Here is a 20,932-nt window from a genome sequence, read left to right on the forward strand (position 1 = left end):
TACACTCTTTCTATTTCTTTCTCAGACTATTGCCTCTCTGTCAAAACCCACTTAACACTCAGATGTTGAAAGAAAATGTCATTTGTATGTGTTGGAAAAGTATTTCCACTTATTTTCCTACAGTGTGGTGCATTTTAACATTTCATGCTTAGCTCGTTTGCCTCTTTATATGCTATATATAGAAGATCACATATTTATTTATTTATGCATTTTTTATTTCATTATGTCACATGAAAATTAAAATGTACTGTATGATAATAGATGTAAGTGTAAGTGAAAGAATGAAAGTATGAGATGAGAGAGTGGAAAACAGAGAGTGGTGACCTTGTTTCCATATATTTCATCAAGTGCTGACAGTGTTGAAAGCTCTTCTTATTGTGAGAGAGCCGGCCCACTTTAGCCAAGTGAGGGTGTGAAAACTATTCAACACTAATGGACTCATCCATTACGGTTTTGTAAAAACACAGACTAAGTGGAGGTACATTAGCAATGGAGGTCTGCTTGTGTGTGTGTGTGTGTGTGTGTGTCTCTGTGTGAGTGACCAGCAATTGATTCTCAAATTGATGAATGAGTGTTTGAATGCACACCTGTGTGTATGTTAAGTGTGTGTATATGCATCGTGTGTGTAGGTGTTTGTGTGTTAAAGTGAGGTTTGTTGCAAAGAGATGAATTTGCCCAAAGTCATTTAGCTGTTTCCACTGTTAATAATAAAACATAAAAATTGTAGGAGGACCTGCTGGTACAATAGAACACACACACACACACACACACACACACACACACACACACACACACACACACACACACTCCTGCTCCTCCTGCTGTGGGATCAGTGATCTCTCATCTACCTGTTATGTCTGAACTTTGACCCCTCTGCATGGGTCAGCCTTCAGAAGTACAGCCCTGTTTTGTCTGAACTTTTGACCTTTGACCTTCAGTCTGGGGTCTTGGCCACCAGCAGCAGCAGAGGAACACCAGTTAGGTGACAAGCTGCTTCAAAGACGCACAGCCTTCCAAGCTGTAGAGCTGTTTCTTTTTATTTCATTAGTCTTTCCCAACGGGACGTCTGGGAACCTAAAGGGCTCCCAGACGTCCTGTACAGCAGGAGGAGCAGGAGTGTGTGTGTGTGTGTGTGTGTGTGTGTGTGTGTGTGTGTGTGGGCTCCTCGTGGGGTCAGAAACAGTGTCGGCGCTATGGTGGGGCACTCGAGGGCTGTGCCCCCCCTAGCGGTCATTGATGCCCCTCCTACCACAGGCCATAGCATGGCAACAAATATTCCTTTTAGTTATTATTTTAATATTAAATGTGCAAACTGTAACTTAAATTAAATTAACAGGGAGAACGCATCATTTTAGTTGTGCATGCACAGTGTAGCATGTTACTAGGCTTGGTGAATGCCTAGCAACATGCCTCGAATTCCCCACCATAGCGCCAACACTGGCTGACACTGGTTGAGCTGCAGCACCCAGAATCCATTTCAAGTTGTTGGTTGAAATCGAAAAGAATAAAACTAACAGTTTGTCCGTCCTCATAGGCAGTTAGCCTAATTATCGACAAAAAATGGATTTACGAAAATGGCTTAGACCTCCTCCTCTTCAGCCTCTTCCAGCAGCTGACTCTGACAATCCGGCCCCCACCACCAGTAGCCTACAGCCACGGTCTCTGAGAGCCGAACTGGCCCTTCGGCTTCATGTAAATGCTTAGAAAAGGAATTATTGAAGACTCACCGATTCCATTCTACAAAGGCAAAGTAGGAGACTAGTCTTTATATTCTTGTCTATGTTCCAAATCACACTGATTGCAGCCTATGTTAAAGAGCCCTCTCACCAATTTGAGTTTAAAAATGGTCAGTAGTGGGACCCGGATAACCGCAAACTCCTTTAGCCTCGCCTTTGTTGCTTTCATGATTTACATTACATTACGTGTCATTTAGCTGACGCTTTTATCCAAAGCATCATCCTTTTAAAAGTTTATTATATTAAAAAGGAGATACACAATGACAAGCCAGCTGGAATCTGCCACTCTTTGTCTCTCTCCTGCGCGCGGTGCGTTCCCAATTAAGTGGAGTAGCCTAAGGAAAGTACGATAGATCTGCTATGTGGTGGCATGATATGGAAATCAACAAAAAAAAATACGAAATTTGCGAATGAAATAATAATTATTAATAATAATAATAATAAAGAAAAACATAGCCTATTTCTTTTTTGATCAACATTTCTGCTGTGTTGCACTATGTCGCCACTGCGTTAAAATATTTCTCAAACGGCAGTGCCCCCCCGCTGATGACCCAATGCCCCTCCAGTAGATCTGCTCTGCCGCCGACTCTGGTCAGAAAGGTCCTTATCTAAATAAGAAATAGTATATTGTTTGATTATGGGAAGGCAGCACAGCCAGACTATATATATCTCATTTACAGTTTTTTTCGATTGCTAAACGACAGTGGGCACAACTGGAGTAACGTTCAAAACTCTAACTCCAGTCTGCACAGCAGCAGTTCATGTGGACCAAACTCTAGTTCGTTTTTCATTGCTTGAACACAGTTTTCAAAACTCTACACACTTATCCCATGACTTTAACCACAACGTGCACAACACTGTGGATTTACAGCACTTTGTTCAAATGCTAACACACTGCTGTCAAAACTGTTAACCACACATTCAAAACAGAATAGATTTCAGTCTGGTGCCTATCAAACACTGCTGACTGCAATTTTAGCTGAAAGCCTAAGCAGGTGTCTTGTTTTAGACTAGTTAGTGAACATATATGGTATTTATATAGAGAAAGCTCAGAAAGCCTTTTTTTTTATACAAACACCAAATAAGAATGAAACAATTATACACTGTACCGTTTGAGAGAAACAGGTAAAAGAGCAAAGATACCAATATGTCCAGGTAAGATGTCGGAGGTTACATACACAGCTATAAAAAAAAAAGTGAAAAACACTACATCTTTACAATAGTAAAACTGCGTTCTTACTGTTTTTCAGAAAGTAATGGAGGTGAAAGCAATGGAAACACCACATTGATTAGTATTTAGAGATGATGCAGACATCCAGTGTGATGATGAAAACTTGCCACATGATGCTGGACTTTTTCCAGTAATTCCATAAATTACTAGAGACAAAATACTATATTAAAGCAAACTGCTGATTTTCATTCCTTCTTGTTTACCTTACTTGAAAATTGGTACATTATACAAATCTATATCTTTTCTTTAAAGAAACTATTGAGTAGTGTGAAGTCACTCAAATTGTTCAAACTGTAAAGATGAAAAGTTTGTATTTTCTGTATTGTTGTTTGATGCTAGTGTTTTTACTCTGTGTGTTCTGAGTGACAGTATGTGTTATCTAGATACCAATTGTTCATAGTGTTTGGCTGCTCTGAGCCTGTTTTGAGACGTGTGTTAAGAGTTGTGTTGCTGTGAATGAGTTTTGCAGGTGATGTGAACTGTTTAGCTCAGGTGACTGTTGGTACTGCAGACTGTAGTTTGAGTTTTGCACAATCGGGAAAAAAAATGTTGTTCTCTTTTTTTTCATTATAATGTCACTGCTGCCCTCTGGTGTCTCAAAGGTGGAAACTATTCCTAAAGGAATCATGAAGCATGTTTTTTTCGCTAAAAGTTAAAATGGACATATCTTCAAGTGAAGCAAACTTCATTAATGCTATTGACAGCAGGAGTTCTTAATTAAATTCAATTGGAAATAGTTTAAAACATGGTATTGATTTGAAAAATGTTGCTTTGTGAATATGGAACTTTCTTAATAAAATAAACAGGTTTACAATATTACATCAATTTCTATCTTTACATTAAAAATAGGTTGGTCTAGCCTACCTGTGTGGGGCTGGTGGGGAGGGGGAGCGTCATTGTCGCAAAGTGACGCATGCGCAACTCACATCTGCACTCGACTCACATCGGGCAGTGACCCAGTAGTCGTGACCCTTTTACTCTGAAAACCTCTGACCGGAAGTACTAGTTTTCCTCACTTCATGGGTGATACATTCATGGTGGACAGTCTGCCTGCGTTGTAAAATTGTAGTTGTAAGTAAAACATCAGACGTAATGCACACGCCTTTGTGTTTCATTTGGCATTACAATGTTAACACTATATTCTGTACATTTTGTGTTGATGGAAGCTATTGTAGTAACGCTAACGTTACCTGGCTAACGTTAGCCTAAATTACAGCATTGGAAATTACCATCGAGTTGATTGTAAACCTTGACTGTCATCAGAAACCGTACAAATGTTAATGAGCTTCTCTAAATATGTTTACAGACCGATGGGGGACGGATATGTCCCCACACTCTGCACCTCAACGGATAAAATAAGGGAAACACCACATTGAATTTACCTTCAACTTTTAAGTGTCACAGCTAACGTTACAGAGGCAGCTGTTGGGTTGATGGTCTGCCATCTTCCGAGGAGACAGTCGACACATCTACTTCCAGTATGAGTGAGTTAACAGACTTTGACAGAGGCCAGATAGTTGGTGCCCAAGTTGCAGGTCTGTCAGTCAGAAAAACTGCTCAGTTATGTGATGTATCAAGTCAAACTGTCTTCAAAGTCATGAGTGACTATAACAAACACGGACACACTTCATCAGCAAAGAAGAACAGTGGGCACAAGGCACAGACGAAAAGGAGAAGACTGACAAAAGCTACAACTAATGGAGAAGTTGCTAGTGGGAAACCAGTATCCAAGTCTGATGAAGAGAGCCAGATACCTGAATCCCAGACCCAAGACAAGGTGTAATCTGATGTGCTGTATTTCAGACTTTCCATTAGATTTAGACTGGTTAATGTTTGCATAAAGCCACAGCTTCATTTAAACCAAAATGTTGCTCACTTTTGAACATTTTCGTGTAGTTTTTAGTAGTGCTGTCAAACGATTTTAAATTTTTAATCGCTATTAATCGCATTGATTTCTTTTTGTCCCATTTTTTTTTCTCATTTTAATGCTCTTATCAACATGGAAAAGTGGATCGGCTTGCTTTGTGCAAATGTGCTTCTGTCTGAAGTCATCCATTGTTGCCTCGCTTTGACGAGGGGGCGGAGAATTGGCATCAGCTGTGTGCTTGGCCATCAAGTGGTATTTCAGACTGGACGTGCTGTGATGATGGCTCAGTTCACGACGACAAAACTCACAGATAAAACCATTTGGCAACTTTTTTTAAAGTAAACTTTCCATTCAGAATCTTATTGGCATCCATTTCGGCATCTCACGCTCGCCATCCACTTAAAACGTAACGTTAGCCTACTACTCTTTGGCCGGCTCGCAAGCCCAAACAAGTGTGTGCCTGTTGTTTTGTTTCCGGTCTAGCTAGATCCGGTGTGGTGTTGTAGTTTTTCTAACGTTACTAGTTGTTGCAACAGCATGTGAAAAAAAACTACAAAGTTTGCTAGGCCAAAAAGAACGGTAATCTCGCGCAAAAAAAATTGACGCCGTTGAAATGGGTTTGCGTTAATGCCGTAAATAGCGCGTTTAACTGACAACACTAGTTTTTAGTAGAGCCCGACCGATAAAGGATTTTTAAGGCCAATAGATACAAATATTTGGTGATTTAAAAATCTGATATTCCGATATATTGGCCAATATATATATTTGTTTTAAATAATCCAGAAATGCGTAACAAAACAAACAGATTTCCCTAACATTAATTATTTGTAGTTATTTGAGTCCTCACTAAAATAATGATAATGCAGTTTAAAAATGAATGAATGAAACGCCAACACTCGTACCATGGTTGGAGGGTGTTTTGTCCCTTTTTATAAATATTCATTTATCGGCCTAATGCTGATACTGATAGTTTGGAAAATACCTAATATCGGCCGATAATATCGGCCCGCTGATATATCGGTCTGGCTCTAGTTTTTAGGTTTCCTTATTTATTTTATTACAGGGAATATGTGTCTATTCTGTCAGTACAATTCCAGGCTTTCCCCAAGCTTTCTTGATTTGTTTTATAAGCTGCAGTCACTTAAGATCAATTTAAACAAGTGACACTGTGTTTGGGTGCAGCTGTCAAATGTTTTTGTCCAACTTAAACATTATGGACAACAACTAAACTGGTAGATTTAATTGTTTACTGCTCAATTTTCTTTTTATGCAAATAAAGGTGCAAATATGCTGATTGCAAAAAAATGGTAATTAAAGCATAGTCCTGACCCTTTTATTCTGAAAACCGACAACCGGAAGTACTAGTTCATTCCGTTGAAACCACAAACAGCTCAGTGTTAAAGTAGCGGTGGACAGTCTGCCTACGTTGTTTACTTTTAGTTGTAAGTAAAACGTCATAGTCAATGCACACACGTGTTTCATTTGGCATTAAAATATTAACACTATATTCTGTAAACGTATTGTGGTGATGAAAGCTATTCTAGTAACGTTAGCTTGCTACCTGGCTAGCCTAAATTACAGCATCTAAATTACCATCGAGTTGATTGAAAATCTTTGACTGTCAACAAAAAGCGAACAAATGCTAATGAGCTTCTCTAAATGTATTTTAGCTACTGCTGGGTAATTATACTGTACTGTAAAATGCTTCGTTTATTTTGTCCAGACCCTTTTAAGTGAATGTCTCAGGTAATGTTAGCTCGAACGTTAGTTGTGGGTGTTTTGATAAGTTACTGGATTCAGTTGAGCACAGAACATCTACCTTAGCATGCAATTGAGTGTTGGTGTGTCAAACAAATGTTTTTAAATGTTAACTTTTGATATTTCTTATTATCCCTTTTTTATATCCATTTATAGACACAGTGGTGAATGTTTTCCTACCCTGGATATCTCTGCTCCAGTGTACAAAATAAAGGAATCACCATATGACTGAGGACATTGGAGCATCTAAGTAGAAATTACAGGGCCTGCTGCCTGCCTGTAAATTGGGATTGCTTGCCGGCACCAAAAGAGACAGTCAACACTTAAATAGTGTTTAAAGCAATATGAGTGACTTAACAGAGTTTGAACGATGCCAAATAGTCGCTGCGCGGCTGTCAGGGGCATCTGTCACAAAAACTGCACAGCTTTTTAACGTGGCAAGGGGAACAGTCTCCAGAGTCATGACTGTGTACGTCAAACATGGACGAACAGCATCAGCAAAGAAGAACAGCGGACGCAAGTCAAAGCTCACCGAAAAGGATAGACAGACACTTCTCAGGATAGTCGATGAGCACCCTGAGTATACAGCCTCAAAAATAACCACAGAGTTGAATGGACAGCTCTCTCACGCCGTCTCAGTCAAAACTATACGGCGTGAGCTTCACAAAGCTGGTATCTTTAGAGGAGCAACCAGTCGGAAACCAGAGACCGAGACTGACACACAGAAGCCAGATGGAAAGAACACTAAACCTAAAACTGGCAAAGAGCGTGACACACAAAAACATGGCGACGAGAGCACAAGACCTGAAATGCAAACAAATGATGAAGAGTTTGGCACACAAAAGCCCGTGGGAGACAAAACAATACCTGAACCCCGGCTTAGTGTCGAAGAGTACAACACAGAAAAATCCGAAGAGAGAATACAACCTGAATCCCAAGTCAGTTAAGAAGAGTACATCACACAAAAGCCTGGTGAAGAGAGCAGCGAACCTAAACCTCAGACCAGTGAAAAGGAATAACGTGTTGTATTTTCAGCCTTTCTTATGCATCCAGATTGGTCATATTAATAATGGAAAACCACAGAATGCCTACATCCCTTAATGTTGCCCATTGTTAAATGTAACCATGGATTTCTGTTTCAAGATTTTATTTATTTTGTATGAATTTAAAAAGGTGCAAGATTCCGGCATATCCCAAGCGTTGTTGTTCTTGTGGTTTGCGAGCAAACGTAACTTAACGGTAGACTAAAAAGTGAAAAATGTCCAAACTGTAAATGATAGTTTGTTCCTGATTTGTAGGCAAATGCCATGCAGAAATAATTCTGTGTTGTACTGTAAAGCATGGCCTTTTTGAGGTTATAAATTTATATATATATATATATATATATATATATATATATATATATATATATATATATATTATTGTGGATAAGGTGTGAAACTAAGCAGCAACCATAATCCCATAAGAGTCTTAAAAAAATAAAGTTCCTCTACTGCCACTGTTAAAAAAAAAAAAAAAAAAAATTAAACGCTTACTTTTTGAAATATGAAGTCATTTTTTATTCCTGAGATGTCAGGTTATCAGTTGTATGTCTCCATATTGTGTCTTCTAACATGTCTTGGCTGTGATTATGAAAAATGTGCAATGTTTAATTACGAAGACATTAAGACTTGAAGAGAAGTACTGTGTGTTTTGGGGCGACAGCTTCTCAGGTTATCGTGCTCAACTGGTTGCTGCTTGCTTATCCCATCTCAGCTTCACCCAGACTACCCAAACTCCAGGTTTTAGAACATTCTTTCAGCAAACTATAGGGCGGTTCAGAAAAAACACTTACGTCTACTTTTATAATGTCACTATGATGTGATAAATCTAAATGTGGGGCACGTTCACAGGCACTACTTACTCTTTGCTGCAAATGTATGGAGTGACAATTGATGACCCCAACATAAGGTATCTGTAGTATCAACTCCCATGCTACCTTTTGTATACAAAATGTCACATTTTGTAGCACCTTCATACAGGGATGGTAGTGGGACACAAAGTATTAGACAACATTTATGAAGACAAGCATTTAGTGTCTATGGTCTTTGCCTCTAGAATAGCCAGAAGCGCTGAGGGAGTTACAATCTGTAAATACCTTTTAAAAGGAACCCAAAAACTTACCTTTTCAGTTTAGCATTCTCTTAATCTTCATCCATTTTTTGTTTAATTTCCTTGTATTTTTATTGTATTGTTGTATTGTTAAGCACCTTGTATTGCAATTTTGTACAAAAGGCGCTATTTAAATAAAGTTTAGATTGTTTGTATTGTAATTTTAAAACATTACACTGAAAAAACAAAAGTTGTCATGTATGTTTTGTTAAGTATAATACATGCTGCTCTGTTTTAATGTTTCTAATATTGTATCCACCCCATTTATATCAATAAGGTTCGACAATATATTAGAAACACCTCCCATTACAACAAATTACAATTCAACAGTAGTGGAATACATATTCGGATCCTTAAAAAAAACGTAAAAGTACTAATACCTCACTGAATGTACTCCAATACAAGTGACAGTCCTCCATTCAAAACCTTATTTAAGTATTATCAGCAAAATTGACTTAAGTATGCGAAGTGAAATTACTCATTCTGCAGTAAAATGGTCCCTGTCAGTGTTTTACAAAAAAAAAAAAAAATATATATATATATATATATATGAGGTTTTTGAATAATATTACTGCTGATTTTGTATGGTTTATATTACAGCTATAGATGTTTAAGGCTGGGCTCATTTTAATTCCTTTATATACTGTTTGGTAGTTAAATCTACAGCAATGCATCATATATTCTTTAAAATCATATATTTGTAGCGTCCTGAGAGAACCACATCTCTAAAAAGTCAAGCTCAGAAAAACAGTGTGAATACATAGTTTTCAATGGACAGAATGGGAAGGAAAAACTCATCTGAAACGTAATTTAACTATAGCTGTCTGATAAATGTAGGGGAGTAAACAAGTACAGTATTTGCCTCGGTGAAGTAGAAGTATATTTGCATAAAAGAAAATATGCAAAATACGACAAACCGCCTCCAAAAACACCACAAAGTTCAAATGAGCACTAAACAGATTCAACAAAAACTGACTACATAATTTTATTTTAATGGCATTTTGTATATTAAAAATTATAATAGAAATGTCAGTGAAATATGTTTTTGTTATATAAAAAGCACTGACATACATGCGACAATGCAACAGAATTATTACATTCCAGTGTTGAACAGTGGGGACAAAATAGCTGTCAACAACTTAGAAAAGGCTGAGCGTCGAGCTCAAACATTTAGGAAAATTCATAGTTCAGATAATCTTTCAGAGGAGGCCATCAGTAAGTGCAGAAACAAAACCCTAATGAAGAACCCCAGAATAGTGGAGAAAGCAGAAGTGTCAGGAGATCCATTAGACTGGCCTGTTAGTACGTTTGAGCTGAGAAGAGCAATAGACCTTTTTCACGGCAGACATGTTAACATGTCATAGTAGGAAAAGCACAGGTGTATTCAAAACCATTAATGGTGGCTGCATTCCACTTAGGAGAGGCCCTGGTATTGTGCATGCTGACTCACTGAAATAGCTTAATGGGACACTTGATGGAATTGAGCCATCGTTAAGGTTATCAATTTCAGCTGTGCTTTTCCTACTACGACAAGTCAAAAATGTCTGCTCTGAAAAAAAGGTCCATTATTAGTGCTCGTCAAACCACTTCTGGGAAAGATCGTGTATGTTACAGTATGTTGGAACACACGACAGAGAAGTCACTAGCCATAGTGTTAAAACTGTTTAACAGAGTTTGGGATACTGGGCCAACTTGCATTAGTGTGGAGTGCCTTAACAAGCAATACTACTACCAGGGAAAGACCCTTATTTTTGTCTGAATTTATCTCTCGTTGTCATGCATGTCCATGTCCAGTTGGTGACGGTAATGTTGTTTTACCAACCGCCAATAAACCATGAAGAAGAAGAAGAAGAAGAAGAATGACACAACGGACCCGGAAGTGCGCAAGTTGTAAACACAGCTGTGAAGCTTTGGCTGTTGACGTTACTTTCAAAAAGATGGTGTACGTGTCCAACGGTGAGTGGTTTGTCCTGTGTTTTCAACAGTTTTGTCATCTTCAGAAGGAATATATAGTTTTCTTGTTGATATAGTTGTATCTGCCAAACATTTCCGTTAAAACACACCACTTGCTATTAATAATAGTATGTGTAGTTGTAGCAGAGCGTAGGCTACATTTAGCTAGCTAACTAACAGCTAGCTTGATAGCAAGATTAGCCCCCGCGTAGCAGAAATACATGCTGAATTAAACCAGTGAGTCTTCTACAAGGGGGTTTCTGCCAGTGTTTCCTCTATTGCTCAGCACATCATATCAGTGTTAAAAGCCGTTACCGTTTCGTTAGTTTATCGAGTGTGCTATGTTGATCAACAGGCGAAGTAACAAACGTGGGACCTGTGTTGTGTCTCGCTCTGGTTAGCTATTAGTTTGTTAACTCTGAGGAGGAATGTGTGCATACACTCTTGATTTTCAGTGTGAATAACCTCACAGGCTATTCTGTCTACCATCACCTGATCCCTGCTGTCTCATCCACCTCTCCCGGTCTCTCTCAGGTCAGGTCCTGGACAGCAGGTCACCATGGCGACTGTCCTTACTGGTCGATCTCTTCTGGGGAGCAGTGGAATTCATCGGCCTGTTGTAAGTGCTATATTGTTACCGTGTTGCTAGTAAAACACATACAAAGTGGTGAAATAGTATGATAATTACAATACTAGCTGGTGTTTCTATGTGGCTGTACAGCAGTGCTTTGAGCTAAATGTTAATGTCAGCAACCTCACAATGACATTGCTAACATGTTGATGTTTAGCAGGTATAATGTTTGTATTGTTCACCATCTTAATTTAAGGCATTCGCGTGCTAACATTTGCTAATGGGGTTGATACTGAGGCGGATCTGAATGTCATGTGTTTTTCAGGTATTTTATAAAAATTAAGAACAATGTTTTTGTATCACCACATGACTCTGATATTTCTTTGTCCTTTACCAGTTTTAAGTCAATTATTCACCCTGACATGACAAAGGATGGAAACTGTGGTTCGTCACGCTTTACTGATGGCAGAGGGTAGGTCCCTGGGGAGCACTGTACTGTCACACACACTGGGGGACATGCCCTACATGTCCCTCTATCCTAAACATTGAAGGTACCCTGATCTGATGGTGGCAGTGTAGTCTTTGTGGTAGCATGTACTTGTCATATGCAGGAACTAGTTCAGAATTGTATTTGGTACACATTGGTGTGTAATGTGTAACCATCTTTTTTTCTGTCCTTTTGGGTCCATGTATGAAATCCACTGGTTACAAGAATCTTATTTAAAAAATGGTTCATAATCCAAGGATCTTAGAACTGCAGAGTTTAAATATAGTTGTATGCTATTGCCCACTACAACATGTGTAAATGAATTGCAGCATAGTGAGTTAAGTGTATTTCAGGAAGGGTGTGTTTTTCATTTATGTTGCCAATCCATTGTACTTCAGTTAAATATCTGATATAGTAGAAAATAATGAAAACAATAATAGACTTATTATGACCTTTTTAAGGCATCTAGCCTAATGTTATAACATAGTTCCCTATTCTGTTGCTTGCCTTTTCAGTCCTCCAGGTCCCCCTGGTGGCAGAAGACGGATGGGAAGAGTAAACCACGGTGCAGGTCCCAGCGCTCCACCAATGGGTGGAGGAGGATGAGGAAGGTAAGGACTTTTTATTTATTTTTTTTAATTGATAAACCCCTTGATATCTTGTACCTTCTATTTCTGAAGCCTGTATCACAAAGTGAGTTTAGGGATATAACAAGTGGCCTTAAAAGTATAAGTTAGGAATGTAAACATTTCAAAGTTGTTTTTTAATTGAATCAACAGATATTTGGACATGATGCGAAGACATTACCCCTCCATTGTATAACGTAACTCCCCTCACTCTGTAGGTAAATGCCTACACTGAATGTGTAGGCGTGGGGCCTGGCACAGTGTTCATTTGCTAAGAACCTGAAGAACGATGGTGATGTCACAGTGCTGAAGCCCCTCTTCATCGGCTGCCACTGCCACAAGCAGTTTTTTGATGCCTTTCTGGGAATTCCTACACGTAGGGGCCAGCATGGCTGATACAGCAGCTATCCACATCTTTTCCTCCCTTTTTCCTTTCACACCAGTCTCTTAGAGATGTGTGTTACTGAAGTCTCGATTTTGATCATCCCTTCTGGGAATAATAAAGTTGGTCTTTGTTTTGCATTTGTCTGTCTGATCAATAAATGTGCGATGTTTAAACATGTTTCTACCACGTTTGTCCTGTTCCATTACTATCACACTTGGTAATGACACAACTTGTCTATGTAGAGCAAAAATGAGAAGGCATACTTATAACTCTGTATTTCAATATTAATAATGTGAAGATATAAAATATTCAATCCAAGAAGTGGGTGATTTTGTGTCTGACCTATAAGGTGGATGCATTTCTCTTTTTAACTCAGCTGAAACAGTTGCATAATGCCTGTAAGTTTTAGGTTAGCATTAAGTTAGTTTGTGAAGATTTGGATCTTACTAGAGGCAACCTTGTGTTTAAATTCAATACCTTCATAATTCCAAAAATGGATTTTGTTTGACCCAAATCAAATGGAACTCTTGTGTATCCAAGGGTGACGGGTTTATTTACACACATCCAAACTTTCATGAACATGGGAGACTTGCAGTATTATTTACAGAATCATTATTAAAAACTGTTCAAAAGTTAAACAACAATGTTTGGGTGTCTGATGGATTAAAAAAAAAAAATACAGCAAACACTAAGATTGTTTGATGAAAATTGAAAATTTTTGTATTTGCATATTATGTCAGATGATGTCCTGATTTAAATTTTTGCCTCTTGTAAAACACTTGTGGTTTTCATTCCACAACCTGAATATATCTGCTGTATGAATTTTTTTATTCAAGATTAGTATCATTTTGAGTTTTTCTGCATGTTTAATTGTGCCCAAAAGCATCATGTGTAGACACTGAGCACTGAAGCGGCTCCTCTGCTAACATGCTGCTCACGCTACGCCTCCTGTGTAGAAACGGTCTTAGATTTAAGTCTAATCTGTTTGGTTTCACCAGACGAAGGCAGCTCTCTCACGGAGCATTCGGACACCAAAGCGCTGCCACTCCCTCTGATGGATCCACATCTCCTGAGTGGTGTCCAGACACGCCAGCACAGCTCCTCCCTTCCACGATATCAGCTGAGGGTCCATGTCCTAGAGCACAAGCACATCAATACACATGTACATTAGAGGAGCTGTGTATAGCATTGTGCTCCCTGTCTCTCCAGGACGTATATACAGTATGTTGTGTGTAGCACTCACCTCACAAACTCCCAACCTTTGACATACATGGAAATATAAGGAAATGAAGCCCACTGAACAACATGCTACTTTGCATGCATTACAGATCCCTATCCTATGACTATGTACAACATATCCCAGGTTACCTTTGGCCGCGTGATAACTTCCACGTTGTCTACCAGCCTTCTGAATGACGGCGGCATCTTGTTGATGATGCGGTGAAGCAGAAACTCCTGAGCACCGTGAAACATGAGCCCTCCTCCCACCACAAGGATGGAGCTGTACATCTTGCGTTTGGTTTCATCTGATCCTATAAAAAAAAAAAAAAGCCAGATGAGCTAAGACATGACATACTGAGCACTGTAAAAGATCTGTCCTCTGATCCCTTCTTTTTTTTTTTTTTTTACTTCACTTCATCCTCTGTCCTCCCTTACCACAGCAGTCGATGCTATGCAGGATGGCCTTATCCAGGCCCAGTGCTTTGCTCTCAAACTGGCTCATGATCGCAGTCTTCCTGGAGAGGTGAGCAGACAGGGGCTCTTCCACCTCTCCTGCCCCCATCAGACACTCCCCCTGGGCAGGCCCAAACTCCATCTCCACCTTCATCGCTCCTCCACCACCGCTACTCCCACAGCCCCTGGTGAGGTCAGAGAGCTCCCCAGTCCCTCCCTGACTGCTCATCTCACCATCCAAACCACCACCTGGTCTGGAAATACCCTTCCGGTCTGCAGCAGATTTGGAGGACTGGTGAAGAAAATGGAAGAATAAAAAAAAAAAAAAAAAATAGACAAGAATCACAGAGCCTCGATCTGAAGAAATAATGTTTATTATTGTTATGTAATCTTTGAGTGTATGTTACCTGGTCCTGTTTGCTCTGTGTAGCCAGCAGGTAGTGTTCATCATGAGGATCCTCTGAGTCACCTTGGGAACGGTACTGAAGTGATGTCATCTTCTGACCTACGATGCCAAATGTGGTCGGGTAGAAAAGACCCATAGGTGCCTGACATGTACATACACACATATTTCGGGGGGGGGGGGGGACATAGATAGAGCAATAAATGAAAAGTGATTCCAGTACACAAGCTGGAGACAGAACATTGTCATTCAAAAAGTATAGTTTTTCATTACAATTGGAACAAAGTACCTGTAATTTTTCATCCCCGAGTCGAACCTGGTAGAGAAGAGCTGGGGCATCTGGAAAACGTGTCTGGAATTCATGATCTTGTAGTCCTGATATGTCCTATTTAGAATAAGTGGATGAAAGACACATTTTGGAATTCATCTGAATAACTGCAGATTTCTCTATCCCTTCTTTAGAACGAATACGGTAACCTAAATGGTCATAAAGGTGCAAAGGCTTGACTAAAACTGATCAACGTACAAGCTACAGTACCCCAATACTCCCTGTAAACACAGACCCCACCCCCTGAACAACACATACTTGGTTTAGATGGCAAAAGGTCTCTTTCACATGCTGCAGGAGCTGACAGTCCAGTCTGCTGGACAGCTGACAGTCTCTGTAGGGAAAGCCCGCTCTCTGAAGGAGCCAGAAGAAAGTACGGGTCACATCTGAGCCACCGTATGCCAAACACAACCTGCAAAGTCCAACAGACAGAACATTGAATGTAATACCTCGGAACCTCCAAAACATCACAGTGGGAATTTGGTTTCCTGAAACTCTTTGTTTTCCCATACTGGCAGTGTATTATAACTGGACCAACACACTAACTGTGCCTATGTATTAGAGGGATATTGTGAGGAAAAGCAAAATGTAATGCAAAAGTTATTGCAAGGGAATTCAAGAGAATTTCAAAAACAAAATTCCCACCTTGACCCTCCAGGGGCTTCACATAATACAGACATCAACATGTTTTTATTTTTAGAAAAAAAAAGTCAGTTTTGTTATGTCACTGTTCTGGGTCTCATGTGTAAAAGGGTTCCATGATTATAGCTGCAATTACAACCTCGATAAATAAAATATTTCATAGACATAAAATAAACATAAAAGTGGTTCTCAGTCACACCTGGAGTTCCGGTGGGACACTCCGTCCTCTACACAGCAAAGACTGGTCTTCTGGTCTCCTACATCTACGACACAAGCACTGCTCAGCCCACTGCCAAATGTAGCACACACCGACTCCTGGTGCACAATGATCGCTACACACACACACACACACACACACACACACACACACACACACACACACACACACACACAGAGGGTAAGGTGAAGCCAAGAGAGACAAATTGGATGGTTCCTGAGCCTACCCTGAATAGGCTATGGCAGAATATAACAGTGACATATAGGTACATTTTTGTTGTGTGCTTAGCCATACATGTATAAATGTGTGTAATACCTGAGAAGCCCATATTAAGCAGCAGCATGTTGACAACTTCTTTGACGTGCTGCCTGTTGTAGATGTCAGGGACCAATAGAATGCATCTGTAATACTGGCAACCAGTCACAAAAGTGAACCATTAATTTCCACTAACAGCTTACTTTGATCTCGTTTTTATTATTTTCTACATGCTGCAGAGTACTTTGAACTTTGCCCACAGAAGAGGGAGATATGAACCGTAATACCTTTAAGTCTTTGAGGGGGATCTCCAGTTGCTTTTGAATAACATGACTCCAGATCGTCTCGAGGTCAGCTAGGACAGCGGTCAGTGAGCCTCCAGGACTGGTGTGCACATTAAGCTGACCTCTAACTATAGGCCAGTGGATGTTGTAACAGTCAGATGGATTCACATAAAGAGCCTACATTATGGCAGGATGGAAGGGTGGGGGGGAGAGAGAGAGAGAGAGAGAGAGAGAGAGAGAGAGAAAGAAAGAAAGAAATATAGATAAAACAGACAAAGAGTTTAGGTAATACAGTTTTATTTTATAGGACTTATCAGACACTTGCACTGACCTCCTCTCCCACCAGATGAGGAGGCTGGTGAGCTGTGTTGGTCCACTTCACCCTCGAGCTGCTGTCCAGTACTGCTGGCCGGATCTGACAGTTATACGCTCTGGCCTACACACACACACACACACACACACACACACACACACACACACACACACACACACACACACACACACACACACACACACATTATTTTATGAATTTCTTAAATCAACCCTTTTTCTTTTTTACTATCTTTCATACAGGTTATGCAGCCTGAAGTACTTAACATTTCTTTCAAAAAGGGGAAATGTTACTTACACCAAACAAGCAAATATGTAATTGTATCACGTAGCTGCTGTCTGTGAATATTGCATTTCATAATACACACCTGTTCAGCGGACACAGGTGTCCTCCGCACTCCATTCGACATCTTCTTGGACCAGATGGCCTGGTCGACCATTTTAAGCCCATTCTGCCTCTGCTCATTACTCTCTACTTTCTGTCGAACGGGAAGTAGAAGCAATGAGGGTAAATGAAAAATGACAAAGTGGAGCAAGACAAAGAATGAAACACTGTATTGTGAGTGTATGTGGTCGTGCGTGACTGACATTTAGACCATCTCTCAACAGCCAGGCATCTTCATATCTGGGCTGTCCAGGTTGCTTGTGTCTGCGGGCTATCACATGTGGGAGTATTACTGGAAGAGTGTCTGTTGCTCGGCCAATGCGGAGTGTCCTTGAACCAGGGTTGATGACAACTATAAAATTGCTTTGTATTTGCTGTAAAAGAGGAATATACAGACAGAGAGATGATCGGCATAAACATAACCATGTCATGCACAACAAATCACTAAAGTAGCCTATGTGGACACCTGACCATTACAGCCACATGTGACTGAATATCTCAAACAAAAACCGTGCATTATTATTCTGCTATAACAGCCTCCACTATATCCAATATTTCTATATCACTGTAGCTTTTCATACTAATGTAAACTGAGCACCGTTGAGGTTTTTAGCCTGTAACACTTTGGGGCTATTGTAACTTGTTGTGGGCTTCGGTAGAACCTTTTTGAGCATACGATTAACGGAAAAAAAAAGTAACGTTACAATAATCTCCTTAACTAAATGTGTTCCCCTCCAAATAACAGATGAGCTCAAGTAAACTAACGCAAGTAATTAAACGTCCCTCTGTCCAGAACAGGAGCTGTCTGTGCTCGTGGGAGCTTAATAAGCTGAATAATATATAATATATATAAAAAACAACAATTAAAACACTTGACTTCCAATTTCTCACCTCCTGAAGAGGGTCTGGGATGGCTGGAGGAGCGATGGGTCTTTTCACCCCACGTTGTTGCTCCTTCTCTTTCTCCTTATCTCGTTCCTTTTCTTTCTCCTTCCCGCTGTCCTGCTCTTTCTCAGCCTGAGTCATGGTTACTGATACATTTAGTCGACGAAAATAGACAGAAATAATGAGTCGCGACCTCCTTGTGATTGTGAAGTGCTTCAAAATGCAACAACAACCGAGCACCTTCCTCTGAATGGAAAGTTGTGGCAGCAGCGGTAGATTCTACTTCCGTGTTTGATCACGTGGTACAAAACAGAGATTTCTATTTGTCAAAAGAGTTTATTTTTTTCTTGGCTCTTCATGGGCTCTGTCTCTGTCTCTTTTCTGACTCTTAGCCTATGGTCAAACATTAAATTGCTTTGCTAATTTTAATGTAGAATTACTGTAGCTCAAGTCAGTGGCGGATCTAGAAAATTTGACATGGGGTGGCAAAGGGGTGGCGAAAGGTCTTGGCAGGCAGGCATTGGAAAACGGTACACAGAAACCCCCATATGTAAATGTCTTGTGTGGCAAATAGAAGAAGAACTGTGGAACATAATTCTATCATTTGTTTGACCTTTTGGTTGATCATAATTGGTTAATCCCACAATTGGGAAATTCTCACTATTGCAGCAGCGTGGGATAGGGATAGCTTCATATTTCGCTTCCTTTACGACAACTTTTTACATGTGCAAAATAAACATGAGCAGGGGCTAAACGACTTTTCAAATCCAACATAAAAAGTATTGGACAGTTAAAAAAAAAATGTGGTAAATGCACATCTTAAATAATAGGTAGTTGCTGAGCGCACATGGTTATTGGAGTTAGAGAAAATGGCGTCCCAACTGGCGCATATTTGTGTGTACTGCTCTTGTGCAAAGACATCCATCTTTTTCCTTTCCATATTTCGTAAAGTATTCTTTCTTTGCCATATTTTAGGAATCATCAGAAATCCTTACATTCATATTCAAACATAAACAAACTGGTATACGATAGCAACAATATAATCAAAGATAGAATGGAATAGAATCAATAACCATTTGGATTGAAAACATAAGAATACATGTTGTTGTTGTTGTTGTTGTTGTCATAACGACACACTATGAATACTGGGACCCAACTTTAGTTTTGACACAAATTCACTCAGACAGCAGTTTGTATCAGAGAGTCATTTGACTGTGACAATCCAAAGGTGCACATTGCAACAAGAGAAAAGACACTGGTCCAGTAGAATACAATACAATACATGTGAGTGTGTGTGTGTGTGTGTGTGTGTGTGTTAGTTAATTTCATGAGTTATTACTATTCCAACTCAAGTTTGTAAGCCAGTTCAGTGAAATGTACATTTCAATATGTCAACTTAACTTGGACCTTTTTCACAGCAGACATTTTGACTTTTTGTCATAGTAGGAAAAGCACAGCTGAAATTGGTAACCTTAAAGATGGCTCATTTCCATCAAGTGTCCCAGTGAGCTGTTTCAGTGAGTCAGCATGTACAATACCAGGGCCTCTCCTAAGTGGAATGCAGTCATCATTAATGGTTTTGAATACACCTGTGCTTTTCCTACTATGACATGTCAACATGTTTGCCGTGAAAAAAGTCTACAGTGTGAGTTGGAAAAGTGACCATAACCCCTGGTGTGGCGGCAATATTAATGCGCTGTGCAAATAGTCCCGGAAATGGTGTTTTGATCTAATATGACTAATAACTATGATAGATTTATTTAACACTTAATGATGCACTCCACCTGACTGCAATTCCCAAACGAGGAAACCAATCAACTGAGCAGAATGACAATGGTCAAAAGAGAAGCAGTGGATGTTGTAGCGGACTACGTTTTTGTCAGCCACATCTGGATGACACTCGGTAGCTAGCGTGAAGGCGACACAGCGGGCCTTTCTGTTTTAGGAGAAGGTGAAACCAGGTGAGTGGTTGCATTTATTAATCCATTTTATTTTGTTAATTAGTTATAAAGAAATGAATTCTCTCAAGTGTTAGTATTTGAAAGGGAAAAAAATTAAATACAAACTTTACTCAGATACTCAATAGTAAAACATGACTCTGTAACTTCTGCTAAACACCAGCCACTGTGGGTGGCCTTAGGTCGTAAATCCTAAAATGTAGCATAACAGAAGCTAAAGTAGAGAATAGTCACTTAAAAGTCAGCAAACCGACTCGGTAAAGGCAGTTACATCAATATCTATCTGCAGTTTAATCATTCAGAATACATACTAGTGAGTCGCTCGAATGACGGAAGCCATGTAGCGCATCCATCTTTAAAAGACATTAGCCAAAGAGGGACATACCTCCGCCTTTTGCACTTTTAAACTCAGTGGCACCGTGACGAATGCCAGGGGGAGAATATTCGCCAGGGAAGCGAAAAAAGAGAATTAAAACGACAACGCAATAGGCAAAGCAACAAGACCAATTGGAGTGGCTAGAACAGCTGTGTGTCAACAATGGAGATACTGAGAGCTAATTTCGGGTTCAGCCACTGTAGGAGTTGAAATGCACTCGGAATGAGCAAGGCTAGAAAGTAATATTCAGTTGGTTGTCATATACAATTTCACCACTAAATGGGAGAAATTCTTACACAATGTAGCTTTAATGTTATAAAAAAACACTGTATTTTTCTTATACTGCCCATGGCTGCTGCACCTGTTCACCCTCTGTATGAGACGCTCTGTAGGAACACCTGTCTCTTTAATCCCTTGGACATGTTTCAGC

At 39.7% G+C, this 20,932-nt stretch overlaps 2 protein-coding genes and 1 long non-coding RNA gene across 3 annotated transcripts; 2 read left to right on the forward strand and 1 right to left on the reverse strand.

The window, feature by feature from the left end:
- The first annotated feature begins 3,946 nt into the window (after positions 1–3,946).
- On the forward strand, positions 3,947–6,939 carry LOC144520677 (uncharacterized). The gene is made up of 3 exons (XR_013502241.1): positions 3,947–4,038; positions 4,274–6,276; positions 6,749–6,939. It is a non-coding gene; the product is annotated as an uncharacterized LOC144520677 (long non-coding RNA).
- Positions 6,940–10,591: 3,652 nt separating this feature from the next.
- selenok (selenoprotein K) lies at positions 10,592–12,369 on the forward strand. Its single transcript, XM_078254581.1, has 4 exons — positions 10,592–10,699; positions 11,231–11,315; positions 11,665–11,739; positions 12,270–12,369. The coding sequence occupies exons 1-4, from the start codon at positions 10,603–10,605 to the stop codon at positions 12,367–12,369; spliced, it is 357 nt and encodes a 118-aa protein (XP_078110707.1). The 5' UTR covers positions 10,592–10,602.
- Positions 12,370–13,299: 930 nt separating this feature from the next.
- actr8 (actin related protein 8) lies at positions 13,300–18,432 on the reverse strand. Its single transcript, XM_078254580.1, has 13 exons — positions 18,175–18,432; positions 17,487–17,657; positions 17,267–17,377; positions 16,900–17,004; positions 16,572–16,745; positions 16,345–16,438; positions 16,012–16,144; positions 15,429–15,582; positions 15,132–15,227; positions 14,847–14,987; positions 14,422–14,731; positions 14,134–14,297; positions 13,300–13,900 (listed from the first exon to the last, which is right to left on the reverse strand). Exons 1-13 carry the CDS (start codon positions 18,307–18,309, stop codon positions 13,757–13,759), a joined length of 1,932 nt encoding a protein of 643 aa, XP_078110706.1. The 5' UTR covers positions 18,310–18,432; the 3' UTR covers positions 13,300–13,756.
- Between the last annotated feature and the right edge of the window lie 2,500 nt (positions 18,433–20,932).

The sequence above is a fragment of the Sander vitreus genome, chromosome 7 (genome assembly GCF_031162955.1).
Source record: "Sander vitreus isolate 19-12246 chromosome 7, sanVit1, whole genome shotgun sequence".
Classification (NCBI taxonomy): Eukaryota; Metazoa; Chordata; class Actinopteri; order Perciformes; family Percidae; genus Sander; species Sander vitreus.

Coding starts and splice junctions, on each gene's coding strand:
- actr8 (XM_078254580.1), bottom strand. CDS start 18,309: ATGACTCAGGCTGAGAAAGAGCAGGACAGCGGGAAGGAGAAAGAAAAG. Junction 15,228..15,428: donor CCTTTTGCCATCTAAACCAA/GTATGTGTTGTT, acceptor TATTCTAAATAG/GACATATCAGGACTACAAGA. Junction 14,732..14,846: donor CACAGAGCAAACAGGACCAG/GTAACATACACT, acceptor TTTCTTCACCAG/TCCTCCAAATCTGCTGCAGA.